This window comes from Ambystoma mexicanum, chromosome 12 (assembly GCF_040938575.1).
Source record: "Ambystoma mexicanum isolate Mex_15411 chromosome 12, UKY_AmexF1_1, whole genome shotgun sequence".
Taxonomy (NCBI): Eukaryota; Metazoa; Chordata; class Amphibia; order Caudata; family Ambystomatidae; genus Ambystoma; species Ambystoma mexicanum.
The window spans coordinates 460,993,935-461,021,700 of record NC_090936.1 but is presented as its reverse complement, the minus strand read 5'-3'; the positions used below and the strand labels follow the sequence as shown (position 1 = coordinate 461,021,700).

Genomic DNA, 27,766 nt, shown 5'->3' with positions numbered 1-27,766 from the left:
GTGTTCTTAGAACAATTTCAACTTGCTTGCGAACAGTACGGCCAGGCATACCGTCCTCAGGACACCCAAATGTTGTTTGTTGACGAACATCCCAGGACACATGATGTGTTCTTAGAACAGTTTCAACTTGCCTATGAACCATACGTACAGGCGTTGTGTCCTCAGGATACCCCCATTTCGTTTATTTCGAACATTTCAGGACATCCGCCTTGTCCGCTGACAAAGCGACCACAACAGGGGGATCTACCACCTAAATAAATACAACAATTAACCCATCTCTTACTCCCCCACCTTCCCCAAACAGTTTTACACACCAACACACCCTACTAAATAGTATTTTTCCACCAAGTTTCACTGCGCTATCCGCGGACGTCTGCAAATCCAAGATGGCGGGCGTTCCTGAAAATCTGACGCGCTTCACGCTCATCACCGTCCAATCGGCGAACATGTTGCATGTCCGCGGACATGATGCAAGCCGGTTGGCCAATCAGGACACTGTCCGCGGAGCGAACAGGGAAGTTCAGTCTATGGGAAACAAGGAAGTTTTGGGACCCCCCCCCCTATAACTTTGCCCCCCCTGGACCAAACTTACATACATATATATATATATATAGCCCAATGATGCAGATTGCTCCCCCTTGGTTTGTTATATCGCTTCATATGGTGTTCGCCTTATTTGGAAGCACCTAGGGGGGTGGGATAGGCTCATTTCCATACCAACATTAAGAGTACCTTAGTCACTACAGTAAGTAATTACTCCTACGTCCCGTCCCCTTTCCTCCATACTGGAAGGGGCGATTACAACTGAATGCATCCCTGGGGAGGAGAGTTGCCCCTCTAACAAAACAATTTCTTTGAAACCTTCCTGGCCAAATGCTGCATCTGATCTGGTGCAAAAGGCAGATGGGGAAGACCAAATAGCCGCCTTGCTGATCGTCTGCCATGGAACAGGTCTTTGGAAAGCCACAGCCGTGACCTTGGCTATGATGGCGTGGGCGTGCACGTTTGCTGGCAAAGACCTGTGCTGCCCCTCATATGACTCCTTGATGGCCTCACACTCCACCTTGCTATTGAAGCCTTGGTTTTGACCCGCCGAAAGTGATTAACAAGGCATCCGATTTACGGAAGCTTTGTCCTGTCCAGGTAAAACCTTATAGCACACCTGACATCCAGACAGTGCAATACTTTGAGCCTCATCCTTTGGATCCACAAATAATTTTTAAGTGAAAAGATGAGACAACATTCGGGAGAAATGCAGGGTGCACCCCAAGCACCACCTTGTCCCGATGAAATGTGGTATATGTTTCTGAAGGCACCAGCGCCTGAATCTCACTGATCCTGCATGCTGAGGTAAGGCCAACCAGTAGAGCAGTCTTTAAAGTAACCAGCTTGAGGTCTGCTGACGCGATGGGTTCGAAGGGCTTGTGTGCCAGGATGCCAGGCATCACGTTGAGGGACCCGACCACATGCAGACACTTGACCGGTGGATACAACCTGGTCAGGCCCGCCAAGTACCTTTTTAACCACATGATTGGAGAAGGAGATGTCATCTCCGGAGTTATTGTAGGCCCCTATGGCCGCTACATAAGTATTGCAGGTGTCTACCTGGGTGTCCTGTCAATTGGTCGACTGCAATTTGGTCGACACCATTTGGTCGAATGCCAAATGGTCGAATTTTTTTTTTTTTATTTATATATTTTTTTGTGGGTTTTCGTGTGGGGAAAGAAAAAAAAAAGAAAAAAAGAGGGGTTGGGGGGGTAACCAAAAAAGGGGTAAAAAAAAAAAAAAAAATTCGACCATTTGGCATTCGACCAAATGGTGTCGACCAAATGTTTTCGACCAATTGACTGGTAACCGTCTACCTGCACACCGGAGTGAGCTAGATCCGCAAAGAAGGATAACACGTCGTCCAGTGAGCAAGCCAGGAGGTCCATCTTGTTTGCTTTGGCCCAGTGACAGAACCTCGTCCACTTGCTCTTGTATTGACTCCTAGTGGAGTCGCTTCATGCCCCCTGAATGATGGCTAGGTTGTCCTGTGACAAGAGCAGATGTTTCGGGGTGACCGGTTCAGGAACCACGGTGCCAGGGCTAACTTCTGCAGAGCGGGGTGAACCACTTTACCCTGATGCTGGGAGCGTAGGGGGGTTGGACCCAAAGTGAGGTGGACCAGAGGCTGATCTGACAGTCGGATGAGTTCCGAGAACCAAGGTCTGGCTGGCCACCATGGCGTTATCAAGATGAGCCGAATGCTCTTCGACTCCCTGACCTTGCAGATGACCCTCTGAATCAACAGAGTGGGGGGCAAGCGTATGCATTCATGTAATTCCACTGAACCTGCAACGCATCCCCCAGAGAGCCGCTGCCTTGCACCATCCAGGACGCAAACTGGTGGCATCTCCTGTTGCTCATGGTGGCGAATAGGTATACCTGAGGGTTGAACATCCCCTTCAGGACATCCTCGTTCCAACTGCCACTCGTAGTTGTCAGGCCCCAGCCTGCAGAGTCTATCCGCCTCAAAATAGATTCCCCTGGGAGGTGGACTGCTGATAAGTAAATGTTGATCGACAGTGCCCACTCCCATATGTTGTACAGCCTGCAGAGCAGAGGAGACCTGGTGCCGCCCTGCTTGTTGATGTAATACATGCATGTGGAACAGTCTTCTCTGGATGCAAACCGACTTGGTTCTGACAATGGGGAGGAACGCTTTGAGAGCAAGCCAGATGGCCATCATCTCTAGCCTAGTTGATGTGTTGAAGTTGTTCCTGCCGTGACCAGACTCAATGGGCACCGGCTGTCCGTGGTAGGCCCCTATCCCTATATGGACAGTAATGGTGATCTCCGGTAACGGCTGCCCGAACGGCATGCCCGCTAACAGGTTGGCCTCCAGCACAAGAGGTCCTGCTGAAGGTGCTTTGGTAAGCTGACTGGTGCCACTTGGGAGTCGGTTTCCTGATTCCAAGAGGCTGAGAAATGTAGCTGCAGCCTCCTCATTCTGAGCCTTGTTTGGGGCACAGCCAAGAGGCAAGCCGCCATTATTCCGTACAGGTGCTGATACCACTATGCAGAGGTTGCTGGTCTGCTGAGAAAATGCCCTGTGGCCCACTTGAATGCTGTGATCTTGCCCTTTGATGGGAAGATCTTTTCTGCCCTGGTATCCCAAATTAGCCCCAGGAATGTTAAGGACTGCGTGGGAAGTAACTGACTTCTTGAGGTTGATAGGGAACCCCAAATTGTATAACGTGCATTAGTGTGGCAGCTGTGCGGTGTACTCCCTTGGGTGACTCTGATCAAATGAGCCAGTCGACGAGGTATGGATAGGTGGTGGCCCTCTGTCCCTGAGCAGGGCTGCTACAGCATTCATTAACCTTGCAAAAACCCTTGGGAGCGAATTAAGGCCAAAAGGGAGGATCTTGTATTGGAAATGAAAGCTCATGATCCTGAACCGGAGCAAGGAACGATGGGGCTCCCAAATCGGGATGTGTAGGTAAACATCCTTAGGATCCAGAGGGCCATCGAGTCTTCCCAACAGTGTCTTCGCAATGAGTGCTGCAGTAACCATCTTGAACCTTTGAAGGGTTAGGGAAAGGTTCAAGGTTGAAAGGTCTAGTTCAACTATCAGGCCAACTTGGTTCTTAAGACCATGCCCCGCTGTGAAGCTGGAACCTCCTCCACCGCCTGACTGGCAATGAGCAAGCGGATTTCCGCCAGAAGAGTTGCCGCCCCAATCTATGGGAGTGGAGGAAAGAGGAAATGGAGGTATCGGCAGGCAGAAGCCTGAGGAAACCACTGGGAGAATCCATGGGTCCACAAGCCTTGCCCGCCAGGAAGGAACGTGCAAGCCTGCTCCCCACCAGAGAACGGTGTATCTGGATGGCATTATCACTGTTTCTTTCTCCCCAAGGCTGGTGCGTGGTAGGGTGACTGGAAGAACCCCTTGCGTGACAACTTGTGCTGCTTGCGCCTGTGCTGGCTGGGCAACCTATCCGGCTGCCTAAAGCAGTGCTCCTGAAAACCCATGAAGTCACCGAAGGTACGACCTCTGTCAGAGCGTGGGTGACCTTGGCTATAGTTCTTGGGCGCAGACTTAGTCAAGATTGACAAGGACTTTGCTGCTTGGGAGCTATTTTTCTTTTCCTCCAGCTCATTGTCAGTAGTCGAGAGAAACAAGTCCCCCCCCCCCACTACCCTCCTCAAATGGCTGGTCGAGAATGCGTTCCTGCGTGTCAGGGTTAAACTTGGCTGACTTAAGCAAAGCTGTCCTCATGTAAGTGGCGACACAGCCCTGCCTGCGGTGTCAAGGTGTGCACTGTAGACTCCATGATATCTTGGGCCATATCTTCGCCTCTGCCAATCCTACCTTGAATCTCACCTATGTGCATGGAGCTTGGGGAGGAAGTCCGCTATCTTCGGCAAAGCTTTTGGTTCACCGCTGCTAACATGGCATCCGCATTGGCTTGGCGCAGGTGGAGCATAGCTCCAGAGTATATCTTTTTGCCATAGGCCCCAGTAGCTATTCTTCCTTCCCTATCAGGGCTGATGTAGAGGCAGATTAAGAGGTCTTCAGGTTAGAGTACATGGAGGCCGCAGCTATAACAGAGGAATGAGGTTGGGGGTGCACTGATAGTAAGAGCAAGTCCCCTCCACCTGTCTATACTTGTGGGGTCTATGTGCTTATTTGTAGGCTGCGTGAAATGTGGCTTTACCCAGCGGATTCTACATCCTTCTGTAGAGGGATGCCAGTTCCTGTGGTTGGGAGGATGGCCCACACTTCTGCCAAGACCCCCGCCTCAGGTTGTTTAATCTGCAGCTGCGGAATCCACAGGTACTCAGCCACTCCCGCCAGCCTCTTGTGGAAGTCCCTAGCTGAGGAGGGAGTATCCTGATCCTCCTTGTCGTCCGTGTCCCCCGGTGTGACCTGCAGGTTGGATGCTGCTGGTGGCGTGCTGTGTGCAGGCAGCTGTGGCATGCTGACTGGCCATTGTGACTACCTGCAGCGGTGGGAGCGTGGGAACCTGGGCCTCAACTGCTACTGGGGCCTGGACCAAGGTCAGAGCTCGAGGTGGTACAAGAGGGAGCATGTCCTTGATGCACCCCCCTGAGAATGGTGCCCATCTGAGGAGACTTCCTGAGGGTGAGGAACCTTTCAAGGAACCTATCCTTGCATGCCGTAAAGGGCTTGGTTGAGTGGGAACAGGTCCCTGAACCGGTGTCTGTTGCTGTGCTCTTGCCGCTCGTCTTACTAAGCTGGAGTCTGTGTATCGCCCCTGTGTGGGTGTGGTTGGATACGAGGTGGACCAGGTAACGGGCGATGTCCAATCCCATCTCGACGATACCGTCCCATGGCTGCGAGTGGGGAGGGTCGGGAAGCGCTGCGATTTTGTCTGGCCGGTTGCCATTTTGTCATGCCCTGCGCTACATGCGTGGTGCCTGATGAGTTGGGAGCAGTCTCTGCCTGTACGCTTAAGAGCAAAGGCTCGGACCTTCCCTGCACCTAAGGTAGAGGCAGAGTGCCATCAGCCATGCCAGTAGTACTAGTGCTGCGTATGGACACCCCCTCGGGAGCGAGCCCGGTGTTAGAGCAGAGCCACGCCCATAGAGATTCCTGGTACTAGAGCCTGGCGGCCCCTCAGCAGTAGGACCGGGAGGATCCTGGGACCCCCTGGCCAGTAGCTCTTGGAGCCTAGGTCCCCTTGCAGGTCTTAGGACCTGGAAGGCCCTCCCGCTTGGATGCTTCCCAGGGAAGGAGTCGCCCTTGCGGGGTGCAGAGGAGAACAAGGGACCCATCTTTGGCCTGGTCTTCCTCCTTAGATATGCCTTGATGTCTTCTAGTGGTGATCTTTGGAACGGTTCCCTCCACCCGTGGCTAAGCGGTTTTACAATGAGCGCGGGGTCAGTGCATTGCACGCAGAACAGCCGTCCCAGCCGTGGTCAAGGCCAAGGCACAGGAGGATGAGAGCGTGAGGATCTGATTTGGGGAAGGAACCCATGCAGGCCGGACACCTGCTGAAACCTGCTGTCGTCGACATGCGCCAGGGAAATGCATGGCACCAGAGAACAGAGTATTACATTGAATAATTGCTACATAGAAAAGGGAAAAAGGAAATATCCTGGGGAAGAGCACATGGAATTACAAGGCCAGAGCCCTAATCCAGGAGTGCTGGTGAAAGCGGTCCGCTCCCGTTGATGTGGAAAAGAGGACTGGGGAGTGGTGCCAGTGGGTGAGTCAGGGGAGCGCATGCTCCCATGCCACGCCCCCGCACGCATCTAAATTTAAAGGGGAAGACAATTTGTTGTTTATATTTGATTTTACAGATGGATATTTCTGAGTGGTACATTTCATCATGACCATAACACACATTTCTTTTTTTTTTATGTGGGGTCCACTGCCCAAAATCCCTGATTTTCCTAGCCTTATAACGACACCCCAACCCCAGCCTGACTCATTTTAACCCATACCCCACTACCCTATATATATATTTAATATTTTAAGTGTTTTTCGGTATTAAGGTCTTCGGTGAAATGTGCCACTCTGAATTGGTTTTCGGTAAATTGAGTACCGATTTTTTCTGGTGAAAAAATTATAAGTTACTCACCGTAGTGACTAGCGTACTCCTAGTCCATAGTCCCTTTTCCTCCATACTGTATGGGCGTCCTTCGCTAAGGACGGGAGATGGAACCTTTTTCACCAGAAAAATCATCTTAGCCTTTAAATGTAGATGCGTGTGGGGGCGCAGCCCTGGGAGCATGCGATCCCCTGACTCCACCCACCGGCACCAATCCTCAGTTCCCTTTGACGCGTCGACATTATTAACATTGCCTAACGACACCAGTTTTATTAGGGTGGGATGGTGGGATGTATGGTGGAAAGGTGACCATGGACTAGCAGCAGGTTAGTCACTACGGTGAGTAACTTATAATTACTCCTACATCCTGTCCCTTTTCCTCCATACTGAAAGGGCAAGTACAACTGAATGTAGCCCCAGGGTGGAGAGGTGCTCTCTTAAGAAAATAAGTTCCTTAACACTGCCTAACCATATGTCACGTCCGACCTGGAGCCGGCATCCAAGCAGTAGTGCTTGCAGAAGGCTGACGGCGTAGCCCATGTAGCCGCCTTGCTGATAACTTGTCACGGGACATGCCTCTGGAAAGCAACCGCTGTAGCTTTAGCTCAGATTGTGTGGGCATGCATATTTGCTGGAAGAGGTTTGTGCTGCCCCTCATACGCCTCCTTGATGGCCGTAACCATCCACCTTGCAATGGAAGCCTTGGAGGCTTGACAGCCAGGCCTTGACCCCACCGAAGGTGTCAAAGAGCGTCAGATTTGCAGAAAGGTCTCAACGCACGTAGCAACACAGACGGCACGACCCGATGTATCAATTTGAGCCACTGTGGACTTCATGTCCTGCGCCACTATGTTGGCCTCTGCCAGCCCAGCCTTGAAGCGAGTCTGGCTTTGTACAGGGAGTCCCAAATTGCATTGTGGACCAGGGGAGTGGGAGGGAAGGCATACACATTCATGTTGTTCTATTGGATCTGCATCGCGTCGGCCAGAGAGCCCCTGCCCTGTCCCTGCCAGGTCGCAAACTGGGGGCACATCCTGTTGGACCAGGTGGCGAAGATATCCACCTGAGAATTACCCCACCCTGAAGAACCTGTTTGTCCAACTGCCATTCATAGTCGTCCACACCTAGGCGGCTGAGCCTGTTCACCTCCAGGTTGGACTCCCCCGGGAGGTGGATTGCTGCCAAATGCATGTTTTTTTTCCAGAGCCCACCCCAAATGTTGACTGCTAGAGCGCAGAGGGGAGAAGACCTGGTGCCACCCTGCTTGTTTATGTAATACATGCTGGTGGAGCTGTCTGAATGAGGATCGCCTTGCCGCTGATCTGGAGGAAGGTTTTCAGAGCAAGCCAGATGGCCATCAACTCGAGCCAGTTGATATAGGCCGTCTGCTCCCGACGGGTCCATACGCCATGGACACTGGCTGCCCAAGGTAGCTCCCCAGCCCTCTAGGGATGAGTCCGTGGTGATGGTGACCTGAGGTTCTGGTTGAAGGAAGGGCCTGCCTATCCGCAGGTTGTTGTCCGTGCTCCACCTGAAGAGGTCCTGGTGGAGATGTGGGATGCTGACCGGCTCCGCCTGGGAACCCCTTTCCTGACTCCAGGAGGCTGCGAAGTGCAACTGCAGATGCCTCCTTTTGAGCCTCGTCTGCGACACTGCCGGGAGACAAGCCGCCATGATGCCCATAAGGTGTTGGTACCACCATGCTGAGGTCACTGCTCTGATGAGAAAATGGCCTATGCCCTCTTGATAGCTGCAATCCTGTCCTCTGAGGGGAAAACCCTCTCTGAGAACGTATTCCTGATAAGGCCCAGGAAAGTTAGACTCTGCGTGGGCGCCAACTGTGACTTCTTGAGATTGATGGAAAATCCCAGCTCGTGTAGCGTACCCATGAGGGAGGAAGCAGTGTGCTGGACTGCCTCTGGAGACCTGGCCCTGATGAGCCAGTCTAGATATGGGCAGATGTGTTGACCCTGAGCAGGGCTGCCACTGCATTCAGTCTCGTAAAGACCCTGGGGGATGAATTGAGGCCAAAGGGGAGAACCTTATACTGGTAATGAAAAACCATGATCCTGAACCTCAGAAGGGACTGCTGGGGTTGCCAGATTGGGACGTGTAGGTAGGCATCCTTCAGATTCAGGGAGCACATCCAGTCTCCCGCACACAATGTCTCTGCTATAAGCGCTGGGTTAACCATCTTGAACTTTTGAAGTGGAAGGGAGAGGTTCAAGGTGGAAAGGTCAAACAACTCTCAGGTGAGCCTGGTTCTTCTTGTGTATGGGGAAAATCTGAATAGAAGCACAGACCCCGCTGAGAGACTGACTTCCTCCACTGCCCGACTCTCTCTGAGTGACCAAATTTCTGCCAACAGAGTTGCTGTACCAATCTGTGGTAGAGGAGGGGAGGAGAAGGAGGGAATCGGGAGCCAGAATCCTGTGCATACTACCAAGAGGATCCAGGGGGCCGTGAACCTTGTCTGCCAGCGTTCAGCATTAAGGGAAAGCCTCCCCTCTCCCCCCCCCCCAACGGAGACTTGTGGATCCGAATGGTTGTGTCCTGCCATTTTGCCCTCTGAGGCTGAGGAGGGGGACTGGAAAAAGCCCTTGTGAGCCGCCTTGTGTTGCTTTCCCCTGTGTTGGCTCGGTGGATCTGTCCGTTTGTCTGGACCATCTCCCCTGGAAACCCCTGAAGCCTCCGAAGGACTGACCCTTGTCTGAGTGCTGGTGCACTTGACTGTATGCCTTGGGGGTGGACTTCGTGAGATAGATAAGGATTTGGCAGTCTGAACTGTTTCTTTTCTTATCGAGTTCCTCGGCCTTAGTGGAATCGAACAGGTCACCACCCTCAAAAGGAAGGTCCAGTATATGCTCCTGGACATCAGGGTTGAACTTAGTTACCTGTAACCAGGCCGTTCGTCTCATGTCGGTAGCAATACACATGGCGCGGCCTGCGATGTCAATGTGAGCCACCGTGGACTCCATTATGTCCTTCGCTCTACTATTTTGGTTTCCTCCAACCCAGCCTTGAAGGGCGCCTGGCTCTGCACAGGGAGCTCATGAAGGAAAATGGTGATCTCTCGGCAAAGCCTTTGATTGACCGCCGCCAAAATGGCGTCAGCATTGGACTGGTGCAGATGGAGACAAGCGTTGGAATAGATTTTCTTTCCATATACTTCCAAGATTGTCTCCTCCTTACCCAGGAGTGCAGAGGCTGATGTAGCCGATGATGATTGTGGCTTGGAATAGAGCGAAGCTGCGGCAATCCCTGAGGAGTGGCTGGGGGAGCGCCGACAGCAAGAGGGGATGGCCCTCCAGTTGCCTATACTTGCCATCGAGGTGTCGGTTGGTAGGATGTGCAGAGTGTGGTTTGAGCCATCCTTTTCTGACAAGAGCCACCATGTCCTATTGTATTGGAATCCCCGTTCTAGCCGAGGTGCGCAGGGTGAGGACTTCTGCCAGTACCCCCGCCTCTGGTTGTTTGACCTCAGGTTGAGGGAGCCCCAAATACTCGTCCAGGCCAGCAAGCCGTTCATGAAAGGCCTTGGCCGATGAGGGCATATCTTGGTCCCCGGCATCTGTGTCCACCAATGTGTCTTGTTGGTCAGGTGCGGCTGGAGGAGTGCTGGGGGCAGGTGGCTGTGGCGTACTGACAGGCGCAGGAGGCTGCTGTGGCAGGGGTGATGGGGCTCCTGTGACAGGCGGAGGCATGTGAGCCGGTGTCATGGGGACTGGCGCAGGCAGCTGGGGCTGCAGTGGAACCACAAGTGCTGGTACCAAGGGTGGGGTGGCCGTAGGTGCTAGCGGCAGAACCGGAGGGAGCATCTCCCTGATAACATCCTGGAGGATGATGCCCATCTGTGGAGACCTCATGAGTAAGGAATTGTTTTAAAAAAAACTTCACAGGCTGGCAGAGCTCTTGGTGGAGTGGGTATGGGCGCAGGGCTGTGAGGTTGCTGAAACCTGGGCATACTCTGTCTTGCCGTATGCTGGGTGTATCTACCCTTTGACGCTGAAGGATATGCCGTTGGTTACGTGCCAGGCAATGACTAGTCCCACCTGGAAACTCCTTCCCCCTACATGGACCCCAAAGGGGGATGGGGTGGGGTGAGCTGCCATTTTGTCGGGCTGCGTGCCATGTGTCTGTGTTGTGACGCTTCCCATGCTGGGCCCGTCCTCCTCCAGGACTCTTGCCGGTGGAAGTTGAGACCTACCCTGCATCTCAGGACAGGGCCTGGTATGCGGAGTGCCCTCAGCTGGGGCACTGGAAGTGTTGCGTTTAGGCGCCCCCTCAAACATCTGTCTGTTATTAGGGCGTACACCCATGTGTTGAGACCCGTAATAGAACCTTGTGGCCCCTCAGCGTAGTCACCGGTAGGATCTTGTGAACCCTCCGCCTGGTGGCCGGTAGCTGAAGCAGCCTCGGTGCCTGCACTGGTACCAGGACACGATAGGTCGTCCCGCTCGTGCACTTCCTGGGAAAGGAGTCGCCTTTGCAGGGTGCAGATGAACAGTGCCTCTACCTTGGGCCTAGACTTTTGCTTGACTAATTCCTTCAAGTCTTCTGGAGGCGACCTTCCGAAAAGCTCCCTCCACCTAGCTAGACTGTTCTTCAGAGCATGTGGTGTCAGCACGTCGCACGCAGTGCAGTCCTCCCAGCTGTGGTCAGGGCCAAGCCAAGAGGAGGCAGAGAGTGTGGGTGTCAGACTTCGGGAAGATCCCCTCACCGGCTGGACACGTGCTGAAGCCCGCTGACATCGACATGCGCCAGGGAGGAGCATGGCGCCAGAGGACAGAGGTACCCGATTAAAGAAAAGAAAAAAAAGACAAAAGTACTTCTCTGGGGAAGAGCAGGTGGAATTACTATGCCTAAGTGCTGGTGAAAGTGGTCCGTTCCCGTGGACGTAGAAAAGCGTGCTGGGGAGTGACGCTGGTGGGCAGAGTCAGAGGAGCGCATGCTCCCAGGGCTGCATCTTCGCGCACATCTAAATTTAAAGGGGAAGATGATTTTTCTGGTGAAAAAGATGCTGTCTCGCGTCCCTAGCGAGGGACGCCCATACAGTATGGAGGAAAGACAGGACAGGACATAGGAGTATATCTAATGGTCATTTTGGGGGCTAGTTTACATATTCACATATGGTCTAATGCAATTGTTCAAAGTTCCACCCATAATTACCTTGAATAATTAAATAGAAAATGCAGGTCGCCTTGAGTTTCTTCTGTACAGATTTTACAGTAATAGGAATGCTCAGAAAACCAACAAGCAGCAATTCACTTCGCTATGGGTCCTTAAGATTCTACTCAATCACCTAAACAAGTGTTCACTACAATAATACAAATAACAGTTTTGAGTACTTGGAGAACGTTTCCAAAAATGTTTTGTCTATAGAAATTAACAGGACAAAACCAATAGCCAGTTTGCAGTTAAATGACAATAGTGATAATTTTGACAGGTCTAGCATGCAAAGTGTGGGAGAAGCATACATCTGTCTTCAAGGATGTGAGCCCCCACCAAATACTATTCAGACACAGGTTCAAGGAACAAAGACCTGGAGGAGGTCAGTTGCAGAGTGGAGCAAGAGCCCCAAATCCATGATTACACAAGGTCAGGTAGAGCCTGGAAAAAGACAGCAGCCAAGACGCCATGTCTAGACTAGAAAGAGCAATGGTGGAGGCTCAACAGGCTGATGATCACAAATGGGGATGCCCACTAGTAGTGGCGGGAGCAGCAGTGGATTTTGTCACTAGTCACTCCAAAACAAGGAGCATGGTTACAAAAGGCAAAGCTCTTGATTTACTGTAAAGTGGGAAGTATGTGACGGAGGATTCCGAGCTTGACAGGGAATATTCACAGCGTGTGAATCTATGAAAGATGTAATGCTGGAGAACAGATGCCTTAGGTTGAGCTGTACACAATGCCACTTGAAATTCCAGGTACAGCAGGGGCCCCACCCAGAATGAAAGGATATTAAAGTTTAAGCTGCAAGGGAGCTCCAGCAGGTAGTAAAGGATGGTGAACTGACCGACCCCATTCTTCAAGAGGACATGCCTACCAGTAAGAACTTTACTTCCTGTAGTGTAGGAGGCAGTGGCACAGATTCCAGCAGAGTAACCTCAGTGTCTTGCTTGGTTCTCTCAGCTTCCTCACAATCAGGTCTAGTGGTCGACTAAAGAAGGCCTCCAGATATGAACCGATATGTACTACCACAAAGCTGGGCGTTAACGCATCCCCCCAAACACCTTCAGTGAATGCTTCAAAGTTTTGACAGCAAACTAATTTGGGATGGCTGGCCAAACCCCAGTCACTCAGGCACACACAAATTGGAGTCTATTAATTCAGGAGCTCATTTGTGTGCTCTGTTCAGAGCGAAGTTGAACTGCCATAAAGTCCTTCCCAGCACCAAAAATGAGGTAGACTACCAATAGGTATGTGGTTCGATGTGCAACAGCAAAATTAAGGAGGTAACGACCCTCCAGACCATCGTTCCTAGTCTACCAAGCCAATACATAAGGGGAAAGACTATATGGAAACCAAGCTTGGTCCCACCCCCAAAGGGGTAGTCCAGCCCAAACTGCTTGGTCACACCCCTTCAGCACGAGACCACAAGCATCCCCAGACATGTTCAGCCTTGCTGTGCCTCATCAGTGAGGAGTAGCTTGGGTCTCTAGGCCCATCAGGCATGGGACCCACGTCTGGGCAAACCCTTCTCACTCAGGGTGGCAAAGCAAAACAAAACTTGGCTGCTGTAAAAAGACAACAGTACCTCTCAGAAGAAAATAGCTATGCATAAGTGCCACCATGATATAGGTAAAATACTGCCACCTGCATGCACATAACTGAGTGAGGGAACAATTAATCTGTGATAATTGAGGTTCAAAAAGGAATTCCCTTGCAAAAACCTGAAATCTAGACACTAGAGAAGTCAGCAAAAATACTGGGGAAAACTCAAAAAAGGAGGCAAAAGCAGCAAAAAGTGGAATTACCCCCCCTATTAATGCCAGAAAAAAAAAGCTAATTCGCAATACCCATGTGCATGTTTCTCTCTGCAGTACTATTTTAGACACAGGGTGTACTGAATCAACACTACATGCACCAAAAGCAAAAAAGGAGTAGAGAGCAAACAGTGCAATTGGGATGTGCAGGATGAAAATGTTAATCATCGGATAATCAGGGTAAACATTCATCCTTAACGAGAGTATGGAAATGCAATTTTCCCGCTAGATGGTGTCCACTATCCTACAAGCACTTAGTAAAATGTGAATTTGAAGGATTAAGAAAGCTGTTTAGAATGAGGATAGCAGGCAAAAACTCCTTAAAAAGGTATGCAACAACTCAAGTAAAATTTGATATCACATTGTAACAAATAGGAAATTGCTCAGGTGCCTGTCTTACCACTACAAGTCTTGTTATCAGAATTCAGAGAGTAGTGGGCGGGACATCCACAGACATAGCCACTGACTGGCACTGCCAAGCAGAGGTGGGAGCAGTGACCATTGCTCGACATGCATTCGTTCCAGCCAGCCTGCCTGGAAGAGTGGAAGACCAAGATATCCATCACATAGTCTAAATGTCCCTGGATAATGGTACGGTTTTGTCCGCTGGTTTTGTTGGCACGCTCAATGCTACGCCGGCTCCAGTCCGTCCAATAGATGTAATCATGGTATTGAGTCAATCCAAAAGGATGGGGCAAGTCATCCGCTATTACGTCACGATCTTGACCTGGTTGCACAAAGAGGAAAAAAAAACAAGTGTGAGAATGAAATGTAAAGTATTTTGTATAGTACATATATGCAGCATTCCGAACAAAGTGTTTAACAATCCTCCTCTACAGAAACAAGTCTACAGTGCATATGAGCTAAAAAGAATCAAAGCAGTAATGTGTCTACACTCTTTATGTCAAGCTCTAATAGTACATGCCATCCTAAAACGCAGAGACAGTTCTTCTACTTATATATTCTATGGTTTTCTCTGCTGCTTCTTCACCTACAGTGCTCACAAGAAAGCAAGCGTGCAAAGAAAAGGGCAATGGCTGGCATCTCAACAGCTCAAAACACTGTCTGGCCACTTGTGTCAGCTGCAATAAAGCAATATGAGAGTTTGCAGGAGATTTAAAGGTTACATTAGCATCAATTGTACCACACACTAGGATGCATTTATAAATCAATATGAGTCGTTGACATCAAACAAATACATATCCTCCAAATGTGGTACAATCTGGGAGTGAAGTTCATCCTAAATGGTTCGACGCATAGCAGTTGAGACAATGAATCCAGTGAGTCTTAAACCATTTTAGAATAAGCCTTCAATGTGTTCAACTCAACCCAACCCAACCTAACCCAACATGCACATCACTAAGAACCACCTTACATACACACACTATTCCTTACTCTGGGCTATCTAATAATCATAACAATGGTCCACACTAACGCCACACCTTGCAATCTGCAAGAGAGAAATATGCGACTTAGAGCTAGGCTGCCACGACTCTATGATCTCAAAAACAACAGAACAAGACTATCGATCCTTACACCTACTCTAACTGCCACCAACCTAGCTGCCACAGCTGTGGATAAACCCCCAAAAACGCAGAATCACTCTTCATAATCAGAAGAGCTCCAAACACCCCAAACTTAAACCTACTCAAGAAAGAAATACTACCCTCACACTATCAGGAGCATTCATCAATGCGAGGTCACTCATAGCACATAACACGGAAATTGCAGAAGACATACTCACTATGGATAACTTGGACTTCTTGGCTGTCTCCGAGACCTGGCTCCATGATGCTGCAGGTCCCGCACTTATGACTGCCATACCAGGCAGTTACAATATACTTAGAATCGACCGACCTAACTCTAGAGGCGGTGGCCTGGCTATTATCGCCAAAACTAAGTTAGCATTAAGACTTGCCCCACCTCCAGCTATCAGATCTTGTGAACTACTCTCAGCCAAACTACCCATATCTAACAATAGTACACTAACCATTTTCCTGGTGTACAGACCACCTGGCCCTTTAGGGAATTTTGAGGACGACCTTTCCAACCTCCTTACTAACATCAAAAACTCCACCCAGCTCCTATTACTAGGTGACTTTAACCTGGGATTTAACAATGTTGAGGACAAACAAGCCCAATCCATCCAATCGATCTTAGTCGAACATGGCCTTACCCAAAAAGTCCTAGCTCCAACACATACAAAAGACGCACACTAGATTGGAAAGCAAATCTGAACTGCACCACTACCATCTCTAGTATTACACCTCAAGCTTGGACCGACCATCATCTTATCTGTTTTTCATCCATCATTGAACCACCTAAAGTAGTTACTCGTGAAATAGCAGCATCTCTGCCAACCAGAAGCAATAAAGAAGTTACGGCTGAAAAATTACTCCTCCCCCCCCCTCCTCCTACCAGCTCTAACTGCCAGCGCCAACCACTCTGACCCTAATACATTAGTTGATACATTTAACATCTCCATGTCTAAAGCTTGGATAGCATTGCCCCTATCAAATTACGTAAAAGTAAACAAGAATCACACCTCAATTTGTGGTTCACCCCCCATCTCAAGGAACTACGAATCCAAAAACGTAAACTCCAAGCAATCTGGAGGCACTCACCGTCAGCTGAGAATAAAACTCTACTTACCAACTTCGCTAACAAATACAAGAAAGAAATAATCCAAAGAAAAAAAAAATACATTGAATGAGAGAATTAGTAAAGCCAACTCTAATTCTAAAGAACTTTTCTCCATCCTCCGAGAAATGGAAAACCCAATAGCTCCCACGGACAATGTCCCTAAGGACAAACAATGGTGCACCAGCATCCAAAATGCACCATCAAATAAAATAATAACTTAACAATCCAAAATCGCAAAGAAGACCACCACCCTGAGCTCCACAGGAACTCTGACCACCCCTTTGACAGATACACCAAGTACAGATGTACCAAGTAGCTGTAAACCATTCAGGTTTACCAACATTTCCATTCTGGAAACGGAAAAGGTTATTTTATCTCTGAAACCCTCGAACTGCCAGGGTGACAGTTGCCCGGCACAAGTAATTAAGGATGCAGCTAGAGATTTAGCACCCTTCATCTCAAAGCTAATTAATGCCTCCTTTAGATCAAGCATAGTGCCCTCAAACCTCAAAGAATCATGGGTACTGCCTCTCCTCAAAAAACAGACCCTTGACCCAGCTATCCCCACTAATTATAGGCCCATTACTACGGTCCCGTTCCTCCTTAAAATCATTGACAGAGTAGCCTACCTCCAGATACAAAATTAGACTAACCAACTGCTAGGATCACGCCAATCTGGATTCAGACCACAACATGGTACTGAAACGGCCTTAATTGACCTGAAGACACAAATCGACGCGCTGAAGGATAAAGGTAAAACAGCTATGCTCCTCCTCCTCGACCTATCGGCGGCCTTCAACCTGGTTGCCCATGCAGTGTTATGCAAGTATCTAGCGTCTGCTGACCATTTCTTAAGGGAAACTAAAGCCTGGGTACAATCCTTCCTAGCCAACCGTACGATGAGTGTGTTCTCCCCCTTAGCTTCAGCGGACCAAATACAAATCACCTGTGGTGTTCCACAAGGTTCATGTGTCTCCCCTACAATGTACAACATCTTCACTAAGCCACTCTTCGACAAACTTGACAGATTGGGGGTAACTTATACGAATTACGCGGATGACACGCAGATCCTCATACCACTATCTGGCAACTCTGCCGCAGACACAGCTCTAGTAAACAGGATTTACCTCCTCATTCAGGCATGGATGGCCTCCCATGGACTTTGCCTGGACGATGACAAAACAGAGATACTGACCCTGGGCTCCGACTAACCACAAAAAACTTAGCCCTAGCTACACAGCCTTTAATGTAGATGGTAATGCAATCAAGGTGGTAGCCGAGGTAAAAACACTAGGTTTCTACCTTGATTCCACACTATCTCTTAAAATGCAAGTCAACTCCTTGGCCTCATCCACAGTTTACACCTGCAAATTAATCAGGGCCTGTAGACCCTACCTTTCCAAAACTAACTGCATCACTCTAGCCAACGCCTTAATAATGTCCAAATTAGATTATTGCAACGCCCTATATGCAGGTGCCAATAAAACCATAAATAAAATGCAAATACTACAGAACAATGCTCTTAGAGTAGCCTTGGACATACCCCGAAGAGAGCATATATCTAATATCAGGAAAGACCACCACTGGCTAAAGATTAGTGACAGAATTCTCCTCAAGACGCTTTCCATCACCTACAAAGGACTGAACAATACCGTGCCACCATACATCTCGGCTAGACTGACCAGAAAATCTTCCAGTCACCACACCAGAGCGTCCAAACATTTTCTGCTAGAAACACCCAGATTCAGACACACAAAATTTGGTGGTGCAAGCTTCCCTGTTAGAGCTGCCAGTGCCTGGAATGCACTCCCTTCTGCGCTAAGAGATGATCAGCCCTACTCTAAATTCAGATGTAAAGTGAAAAGTTGGCTCAGGACTAACGACACTTACCAAACAGCTCCCCGGCACTAGACACTGGATTTCTGCATGTAAATATCTTGAAACCTGTACTATATAGACTTGTGTGAAGTGATGTTTTGACAGATTGCATATCTGTACTGTAAATACTGTATTAACATGTAATGCATTCACTGTATGTAACCAAGCTTAAGTATTCTTGTTACCGCTGCGCCCGGCTACCCCAGGGTTTTGAGCGCATTATCAAATAATAAACTAAACCAAGTGTTTATTGATCATGTATTACAAATCATCACATTTCATAGCAGAGAAAATACAATCAGCCTATTTACAATACAATCTTTATTAAAAACAACCGTAAGTACACACATTAGGAAATGGCATAACTAAACATCTTCTGTTCCGATCGGATGCCTACCAGCAACGACCACACAAGGCACTTTTTCCATATTCAAGGTTCCTTAGCTGGATTTGTTCTAGTTATCCACCTATGTTTGCTATTTTCTAAATACCCTTCCAATGCCAATTGTTAAGTTCCTTTGGTGTTTTATACAGTGCCTCATACAGTATGGAAATACTTCAGCGTTCCAAATAGTCAATATATCCCAAACATCACACCACAAACATCTTTAAGGTTTCCATAAAAGGGTTAAAGACGAAATAGGATAGGAGGATTGCAGTGAATAGGCGTGCACAACAGCATCAAATCAAAGGGCAAGTAAACAATGAATATATAACAGTTTGATAGAACAAACCAATCGGAGCTGTTCTCTCTAAACCTCTACCAGGCCCATAGGCAGATACCCAAGTCACCAGTGGCAGGTTCTGCACGGTCCATGGGCCTGCAAACAGTCCCACCTAACTGAAAGATCTTGCTATATCGTGCACCAGCCTTTTTCCTTTTCGCTTGAATTAAGAACAGTATACAGCAATTAGCCAGAAAATAACCGGCTCAATGGAGGTGTGGCCAAAAGAAAAAAGGGGAAGTGCATTAGGGCTGGTATTTATTTTGTTCATTTATTATGCGCCGGAGGCCACAGGTATTAGGGCACAGGAGATACAGACAAACAGCTACAAATATAGACGAGCTTACAATTATATATGATATGATGTGGCATTTATAGCGCACCAGTACACAAGTGTTTCTAGGCGCGACAAGGAGGGGGAATCAAAGGGAGGACAAAATAACGATCTTACTAGGCCTTGTGTCATTCAGATCGCGCAAGTGCAGGGAAGGGGGGGAAGTGCCAGGGGGACAGGAAGGGGGAAGTGCAGTTAACTCATAAGAGCAGTCAGCGGGAGGCTCATAGGTGAAGAGAGAAGGGACTGTAGGGTTGCAGATACAGACCTTAAGTGCTGGGGAGCCCGGAGGCAGTGCAAGGGCAACTGGACATGCAGGAGCCTGGGCCCAAGTTCAGAGGGTGACCAGGTGACCAATGTGCAGAGCAGTCCGGTGCATCAGCAGGGGAGAGGAACAGAGAAAGCTGAAGTGAAAAGGAAGGTCTTTACTTGCTTCCGGAACTGGAGGTGGTTCTGCTCAAATTTGAGAGAGGCAGGGAGGCTGTTCCAGAGGGAGGCCCCACTTGAGGCAATAGATCTGCCCTCAACTCTCTGCTTGGAGAAGGGTCTGACCATCAGAGAGTTGGAGGTGGATGATGAGGGCTTGAGAAGTAAGTTGTTTTGGAAGAGAATGTTGGAGGTTGAGCGGTCCCAGGACCCAGAAAGCCTTGTGGACGATGCAGAGGGTCTTGAACTTGATCCTTGCAGCAATGGGGAGTCAGTGAAGAGATTTCAGAGCTGGAGAGATACGATCCTTGGGCTTGAGGCAAGGACAAGTCTTGTAGTCCTGTTCAGGATAAGTTGTAACAGTCGAAGAGTCGAGGCAGAAAGATTTAGAAAGAGGCTGTTGAGATAGTCCAGCCTAGAGAAGACCAGAGATCTGGAGACAGTGAGCTTCTGGGGGAAAGTGAGCAAAGGAAGAATACCTCTGAGGAGGTGCAGCTGATAGTTTGACTTCACTAATGAGATAGCAATAAACCCAGCAGTAACAAGAAAAAAGGGACAACCCTCTGCCGGTCTACTGACCATGGTGAAGAAAAATTCGGGATGGAAATTGACAAGTTCAACAAATCACACGCTGTACATACAGCCCATTGTGGTAGAAGCTAAAATCATGGAAAATGAAACCACAACATCTTTAATGCCATCATAAAGAGGCAGGAACAAACAAATTATGAAGAGCGTGCTAGACCTAATTGATGACACTAACAGTGTACAACAAACACCTAATATAATTTGCTGTGGTGACTTGAACTTATCTTGTATAAAAGAGCATAACGATGATCCCAAACCGCTAAGTGCCTCTAAAAAATTGGCCGTAAAATGGTGCTCAGCCCTTGAATGAAGAAACATAACGATGGTAAACGGCAACACTACAGGTGACATTCCGGCTCAAAAAACTTAGAGAAGCAGGAATCAGTCATCCACTATAGACGAGTGTTGTCATTACAAATCAATGATGATCCAAGTAGCGACCACAGCAAATTAAAATTAACTATGCAGTCACTGAAGACCAAAAAGTCCTTGTATTGGGTCAACCAGGTTGCAGTGGAACCAAACAGATCACAATTAAAAATAAAGCCCCACGAAGTCAAGACATTTACAGATTCATATTGCAGGTACTTAAATGACGCAAGAAACTTGAATATACCTGTCTTTTGCAACAGTTTAGGATTGTAGATAACAGAGCAAAAAGACCAACATTTAAACCAAATCATCAATATGATCAAGAAATTGTCAAAAGAAAACAATTACGAAAAGAACTGTGGCAACATGACAATTTAAAGATCAGCAACACCTAGCAAAAAAAGGCAGTAAACAAAAATATAGAAACTGGATAATTTCCCACAGGTCGATCTTGCACCAACAAGATAGTGAAGTAATGCTTGCTAGTCTTTATAACAAGAACTCCGAGTTTTGGAAGTTAATAAACAACATCGACTGCCACCAACACGCAATCCAAGCAAATATGGTGAGTGAAAGCGAGTGGACAAAACACTTTGAATCTGTGTATGAGAAGAAAGGCACTACTTCTGATTCAGAATTACCCCAGTTTATGAAATGGGATCTACAATTCGAGAAAGAGGACATTCTACAGAGTATTCAACGGTGTTCATCTTCACGGGGCCCCAGACCGGATGGTCTAACAAACTTCACAATTAAACAAAATCCAGAAGCTTGGGCCGAATTTCTTATGAAGTTGTTTGTAATAATAACAAATGAAGGGGCGAGTCCATCAAGTTGGAAAACAGCGATAGTAATTCCGATCTTTAAAAAAGGCAACAGAGCAGAGCCTAAGAATTACAGACCCATCGCCTTAAGACATCTGTCTTTGGTAAAATCTTCGCTGCTGAACTACAAAAACAACTTCTGAAGTGGATCAGAGCCAATAACCATCTGGATTGCAGACAAACTGGTTTTGTAAAAGGCATAGGATGTGGTCTAAACTTGTTGATCCTCAACATACTCAAAATGGATGCAATAAGAATGGACAAAAAGATCTATCTTGCGTTTGTGGACCTTTCACAAGCATTCAACAGCATTGACAGAGAACTATTATGGAAGAAAATGTCTGCATGGAATTGCCCAATCAGCCTTTTAATGACTATAAAAGCCCTACATACTGACACTGAAATAAGAGTAAGGTTGGACCAAAAGGGCTCCCTATCCGAGCCAATAAATAACTGTCGAGGAGTTAAACAGGGTTGCCCTTTGGCCTCAATAATTTTCAACATATTTATTTCGGATTTGGGCGAACCATTTGCAGAGGCAAACATATTCCCTCCAAAAATCAACGGAAAAGAAGTGAACTGGCTATTGTACGCGGATGATTTGGTCCTTTTGGACCCAACACCTATAGGGCTTCAACGCAAACTAAACATCCTACATCAATACATTCAACAAAACGGCCTAAGCGTCAATACAAGATAATCAGAGATTCTGATCCTGCAAAACCTGCAACAAAAAAAAACAAAAAAACAAAGACATCGTCAGAAAAAAAAATGTGTCTGGAAAATGGGCAATGAATCAATTGATCTGGTAAAACAAACCATGTACCTTGGCATGTGCATCAGTTCCAGAATCAATGATGCCCCCTGGGTACAAAAAACAAAGGATAAATACAAGCAATTGACAGCTCAAGCTTGAATTATAAACAGGAAATACGGTAAATAATCCTTGAAACCAGTTATGGTTTTCTACAAAATGAAAGTAATACCAGCACTAATTCATGGAGTAAATTGTGCCTGGATGTCCGGCAGAATTGTGGACCTCCTTAGAACATTAATTCTGGTCCACAGTCTTGCGGCTCCCGCTGGGCATACCTACTGCGTGTATAAGATACAAGCTCAGTCTCTTATCCAAAAACGTAATGATAATGTGGAACACACTAAATGAATATCTCAAAATGACTGCAGAAACGGTGGAGCCAGAAAACTAAACAAGACCCAGTCTTATTTAGAAAAGTTCCCAGGAATTGATCGCAGGTCCATCTTTATGAAGTATCGATTAAACCAATTTCAAACAAGAGAAACTTTGAGCATGCGAGAAGGACGGATCTGCTCCCTTAAAATGTCGGTTGTGTAGAGTAAACCACGAAACGCTAAAACATCTAACACTTTCATGCCCAAAATTGAGACAAGAATGCACCAATCATTTGGGAAGGTTTATCCTGGCAAAACCATCATGGACCGCTGATTACTGGTGGAGAGTCATTTCAAGATTCAAGAACCAAACAATTGAACTAACTTTTTTTTTTTTTTAGAAATAACAGTGAAAAAACAGTGAAAAAATTAGCAAAGGCCGAATCTGAACTCAACGCTTAAGACCTAGATACATTGCCATTAGTCAATGACTATATACGAAAATTGGCAATATTACGTAAGGATTAAGTTGGCACTGCTTATTGGTTAATCTTATCCTTGTTTTTTTTCTTCTTTTTTTTCAACCAAACGTGTGTTTTACCTTCCCAATTTGAAAAGGAATACATTGTGATGTGAAGTCATTTTCTTTTAGGTTTGTAACAAACCAATAAAAAAAATAGTTTGACTTCTTAGTGACGTCAGAGATGTGAGGAGAGAAGGACAGGGTGGAGTCGAAGAAGACACCAAGGTTCTTCGCCTCAGAAGAAGGATCAGGAAGAGAGCCCAGCGTGGGGGGCCAGAGAGAGGGAGGGAAGGAGGGAGCGGGTATCCCAATGAGTAGGATCTCAGTCTTGCTGGCATTATGTTAAAGTAATGTCTTCAAGTGCTTCCGAATGTTCAGCACATTTTTATCCATGGGCAAGTCCGAAGGGAGTATATTCCAGGCCATTGCCTCTGGATCACTTGCTCCTAGGATAGACTAGTAGCATCAAGTTCCTGGTCCGGGAAACTCTGGACGATTGTTGGAGAATAAAACAATCTTTTAGGTATACTGGCGCTTGTCCATACAGCCCTTTATGAGTAATGACGTTTGTCTTTAAACAAATTCTGGCCTCAACCTGGAGCCAATGAAGCGCTCTTCCATGCACTGAGATAGGATCCCGTCTCGGCACGCCTTGTACAATCCGCACTGCATCATATCTGCAGTTTAATACAGCTTTTACCAGCTCCAATAAATAGCGCACTGCAGTAGTCGAGCCTAGGCAAAATAATGGGTCCGACCAACGTAGTACAGTTAGCCAGAGATTTACAGCTTCACTAGTGTAAGCAGTCTCAGATGGTATTGGGATTTGTTAACTTCACTATTAACATGAGCCTCGGCACTTAAGGATGATTCAAAATCATGATCTATAGTAAAGTCAGAGTACGAGGCTCTAGCTTGGTTAGTGGGTGTGCAGATCCAAAGATGAGAAACTCTTTTTAGCTCCGTTGAGCCAGAGTCCATTTGCCGCCATCCAATTTTGGAGTGACTCCATATTTGGTTGATACTCTCAACATAGTTCTCATAGTCTCCACTCAGCTCAATAATAAGCTGAGTATCATCAGCATAGTTTGTACATTGCATTCCCATATTGTTCAGATCATCACAAATAGTGCAGCAATATATATTAAATAGTGCTGTTGAAAGGCATTCCCCCTGCGGCACTCCACAGTTAATCAGCTTGGGCTTGGATCAGGCATTCCCCCAAACTATTCCCACCTTCCTGTTCTCAAGGAAGGTTTTAATCCACTCGATCATTCCTCCAGCGCACATTCCTTGGTCTGCAAACCTATGAGAAGTTTCTCAAGGTCCACAAGATTGAAGGCTGCTGATAGATTCAACATCAGCAGCCGAGCTTTGCTCTTGTCCATGCTGTTTAACTTTCTGTGCCATGGGACGATCTAATGCCAGACTGTCTAGGGTGTAAGATCTTAATATTTACCAAATGTTCCTGTAACTGCATGGTGGCCAATTAATCAATTTTCAATTAAAAAAGGAAAATTTGTTATAGTCTTGACTGGGTTACTTTATCAGAGGGTTGACCATCACCTTTTTTCAAAAGGTCTGGAACGTGGTTGTCTGTAAACGTAGCGTTATCAAAACTAACCAAAAATAGAATGAAGAGATCAACATATTCCAAAACAATTTTAGATGAACAATGTCCCCAAAACAGTTTGTTTGAAACAAGGAACCAAAAGAGGTACCCAATCTGTTGACAGTCCTAATTTCTGTCAGTTATTTCGGTTAAATCTCCATGTTAGTAGAAGGTATATGCTTTCAAAGAAAGTCACGAGAACAGAGAGCCCAAGAAAAGGTCCTAAGAGAACAAACAATACATTTATTACATAAAATAGATTTTTTTGTAGGTCAAATTACTTTTTACACAAGTTAAATAGAAATCTCAGAAGAAGAAAAAGACATAAAAATAACATTCATCATATATACATCAGTTCACCAAGAACGGTATATTCATCAGAGAGCAAATTGGATATTATTCAAGAACTTAATTGATGAAGGGATCCAAACAGGAAAAAGTTTATTCCTGTGGACTAGGTTTTACCAGGGTGTATAACAAATTACCCTGGTATGTGAAAACAAAATTATTCAATCAACTTTGATTAATATGGTTATCTGCCATATGGTTAACTGCCAACGTGTAGGAGAGATCAAGAAATTGTTCCCGAAGTACTTCCAAACGGGAGGGGAACAAAACACATGGAAAACACATTTCGGCATGCCAATACAGGCATCAGTAGTTCAGGCCTTCTTCAGGGCAGGAATTATGTAGTATGGTATGTTATCCCTAAAGGGGGCAGAGAAGAAAAGGACATAGTTGGTACAACTAGTACTCTATAGGATACATTCATGGGATATCAAAGTTTATTCTACTGCGGTCAACCGGCCACGGATTACTCAACCTGTATATACATGGAGGGCAGGGGGAATCCATGGAGCTGCTATCCCGGTGTATTGGGAATCTAACACTACTTGTAGGTTCAGCCAGGTGGGGGTGGACCAGGACCAATGTTCCAGATTACTGTACAGAGAGTCCAGCAACTGTTGGGGCAAGCACAAGAGAGAACAAGTCTCAGGTCTAAGGAAAAGTGTCATAGGGTTGGCTGATACACAAACCCTGCATGCAGGCATCAGCAGAAGGTACGTTAGTATATAATTGAGCACACACCATGCATCAAAATGCCCGGTGGGTGGGGGCACAGGAGTGGCCATATTAGGGAAAACAAGGTATTAGTATGGAAACATTTGGAAAACAAGGGCAGAGAGGTGGCAGACAACTCAAGGCTCGTGAGGGTCATCAGTAATGCGTGTAGTGCCCACCGATAGAACTGATTAGAATGAAAGTGGTGCATACAAAGGCCAAAAGGTTACCTGGGCACACAATGCCAGACAATGCTGGATTGAAAGGCTTGAAAATGGAAAAGGACAGTCCAGGATGGACTGACGGGGCACGGACCAAATCCGGCAGCACAGATGATGCTGTAAAAAGAACACAAAATCGCCCGGAGAAACACATTACAAAGGGGACGGCATGTTCAAAATCAGTTAGGGTGGAAAAACCACCGGAGGGAGAAACGTGCATAACGCAAAATCGCCTGAAAAAGGGAAATTACAGGAAGAGGCGACATCTTCACTATTTGTAAAAAAGGAATGGAAGGATCACTAGCCGAAAAGCAGCGCCAGGGCATAGCTAATGCCAAAGGGAGCCCTGAAGTATGTAGGGAAAAGTTGCAGGTCCGCTTACCTGTGCTAACGCAGAGCGGCGGGCGCTTGACCAAGGTAATTAATCGAGCTGCGGCATGCAGCAAGAAAAGAAAAGCTGCATCATGATTGGGAAAAGACGCAGCAGTGGAGCCTTCTCGCGACGAGCAGCTAGGGCTAATGAAAGCCGGCTAGCAACTCGTGGGAAGGTTGACATGAAAACCAGCCTCTAAATAGGCTGGGCAGAGGTGTGTCTGGCGCCAACCCGTGCACCGCTCACCTGAGTGGAGCGTGCCGTGGGGCTCAGGAGCCAATGGAGTGGGAGGCGGGGTACCCACGCCAATTGTCAACAAACTTTGTAGCCACCCCACTTCCTCTCATTTTCTTTCTTTTCCTTCTTGACCTGTTGCACTTCACAGCAGCAGTCTGACCGGTCGTTCTCCATTATGCTTAACGACCCGCCCTCAGCACTTCAAAACTTTGTTTTGCTGGTTTCCACAACACCAGCGCAGCCCGCTCATTCTTTCGGTTTTTTTTGGGCTGTGGTTTCTTTTGAGGCAGGTAGGGCGCCAGCATTTTAACAGTGACCAGCCGATGGTACCAACTTAGCTTGTTCATGAGCAGTGTCATTATTAGGAGCACTTTCCTATGTAGCTAAAGTCAGAGTGGGTGAAGGCTGACAGATTAGAAATCAGGTTGGGAAGGCTCTGTATAGGGTTGATTATGCAGGCTGTGGGAGCAGCAGAGAAGCTGGAGCCAACAAGTGGTGCCAACAAGGCTTGGTCTTGAGCAATGGCATTCTTGGAAGCTTCCAGTCTAGAGAGATTGTCAGATATCTCTATAATGTGTTTTTACTTTAGGTACTTGCATAGGTACTGAGGCAGAAATGTCACCCTGTGGGACCAATAAAGGATCTTGCACAGCCAGCTTCTGACATAATTCGGTACCGATCCAGTCCACTTTGTTATTTAGGTCTACCAATATTTCAGTGCCTATGCAGTCAATTTTCAAGTTGAGATCCGTCATTGCTCTTTGGACAGATTTAAGCTCAGACCAAATGTTATACAGCCCAACAAAAGAGCTAAGAACCATGTTGAAGGCTGAGACTGTTGGATGAGTCAATCGGATCTGCTCATCCAAATCTTTCAACTTATAATGTAGATGTGGAGAATTTGCATGGTTCGGATTGGAGGCCCAAGAGCTTGCTTCCGCTGCAAGGTTGACTTTATTTGAGTCAATACCTTCGATAATGTTGGTCGAGGCGGTGGGTGTATTGTTAGACAAGCCCAGTTGGGGCAGTGAAGTGGAATTTTCTGGGATTTCAACAGCAGAGGGCAAGTTCATCACTTTATCCGCACATTCAATTATACTAATATCAGTGATATTATTTCCTCCAAAACAAAACTGTGTAGTCATTGCTGAGTGATATAGCATAGCATTGCCTCTAAAGGCTTTAGGTAGTTTAATTTCAGAGATTGCTTTCAGGATATATTTGTCCATAAATGTCTGTCCTGATACTGGTTGGTTTGATTTTCTAAG

General features: G+C 47.1%; 1 protein-coding gene across 1 annotated transcript in view; it reads right to left on the bottom strand.

Annotated features, from left to right (window-relative positions):
- LRP6 (LDL receptor related protein 6) overlaps positions 1-27,766 on the bottom strand; it is a 1,542,295-nt gene that overhangs the window by 587,590 nt on the left and 926,939 nt on the right. Inside the window, exon 12 of the mRNA XM_069628714.1 lies at positions 13,950-14,276. Within this exon, the coding sequence (XP_069484815.1) occupies positions 13,950-14,276 (327 nt within the window). The remainder of the gene's footprint in view (positions 1-13,949; positions 14,277-27,766) is intronic.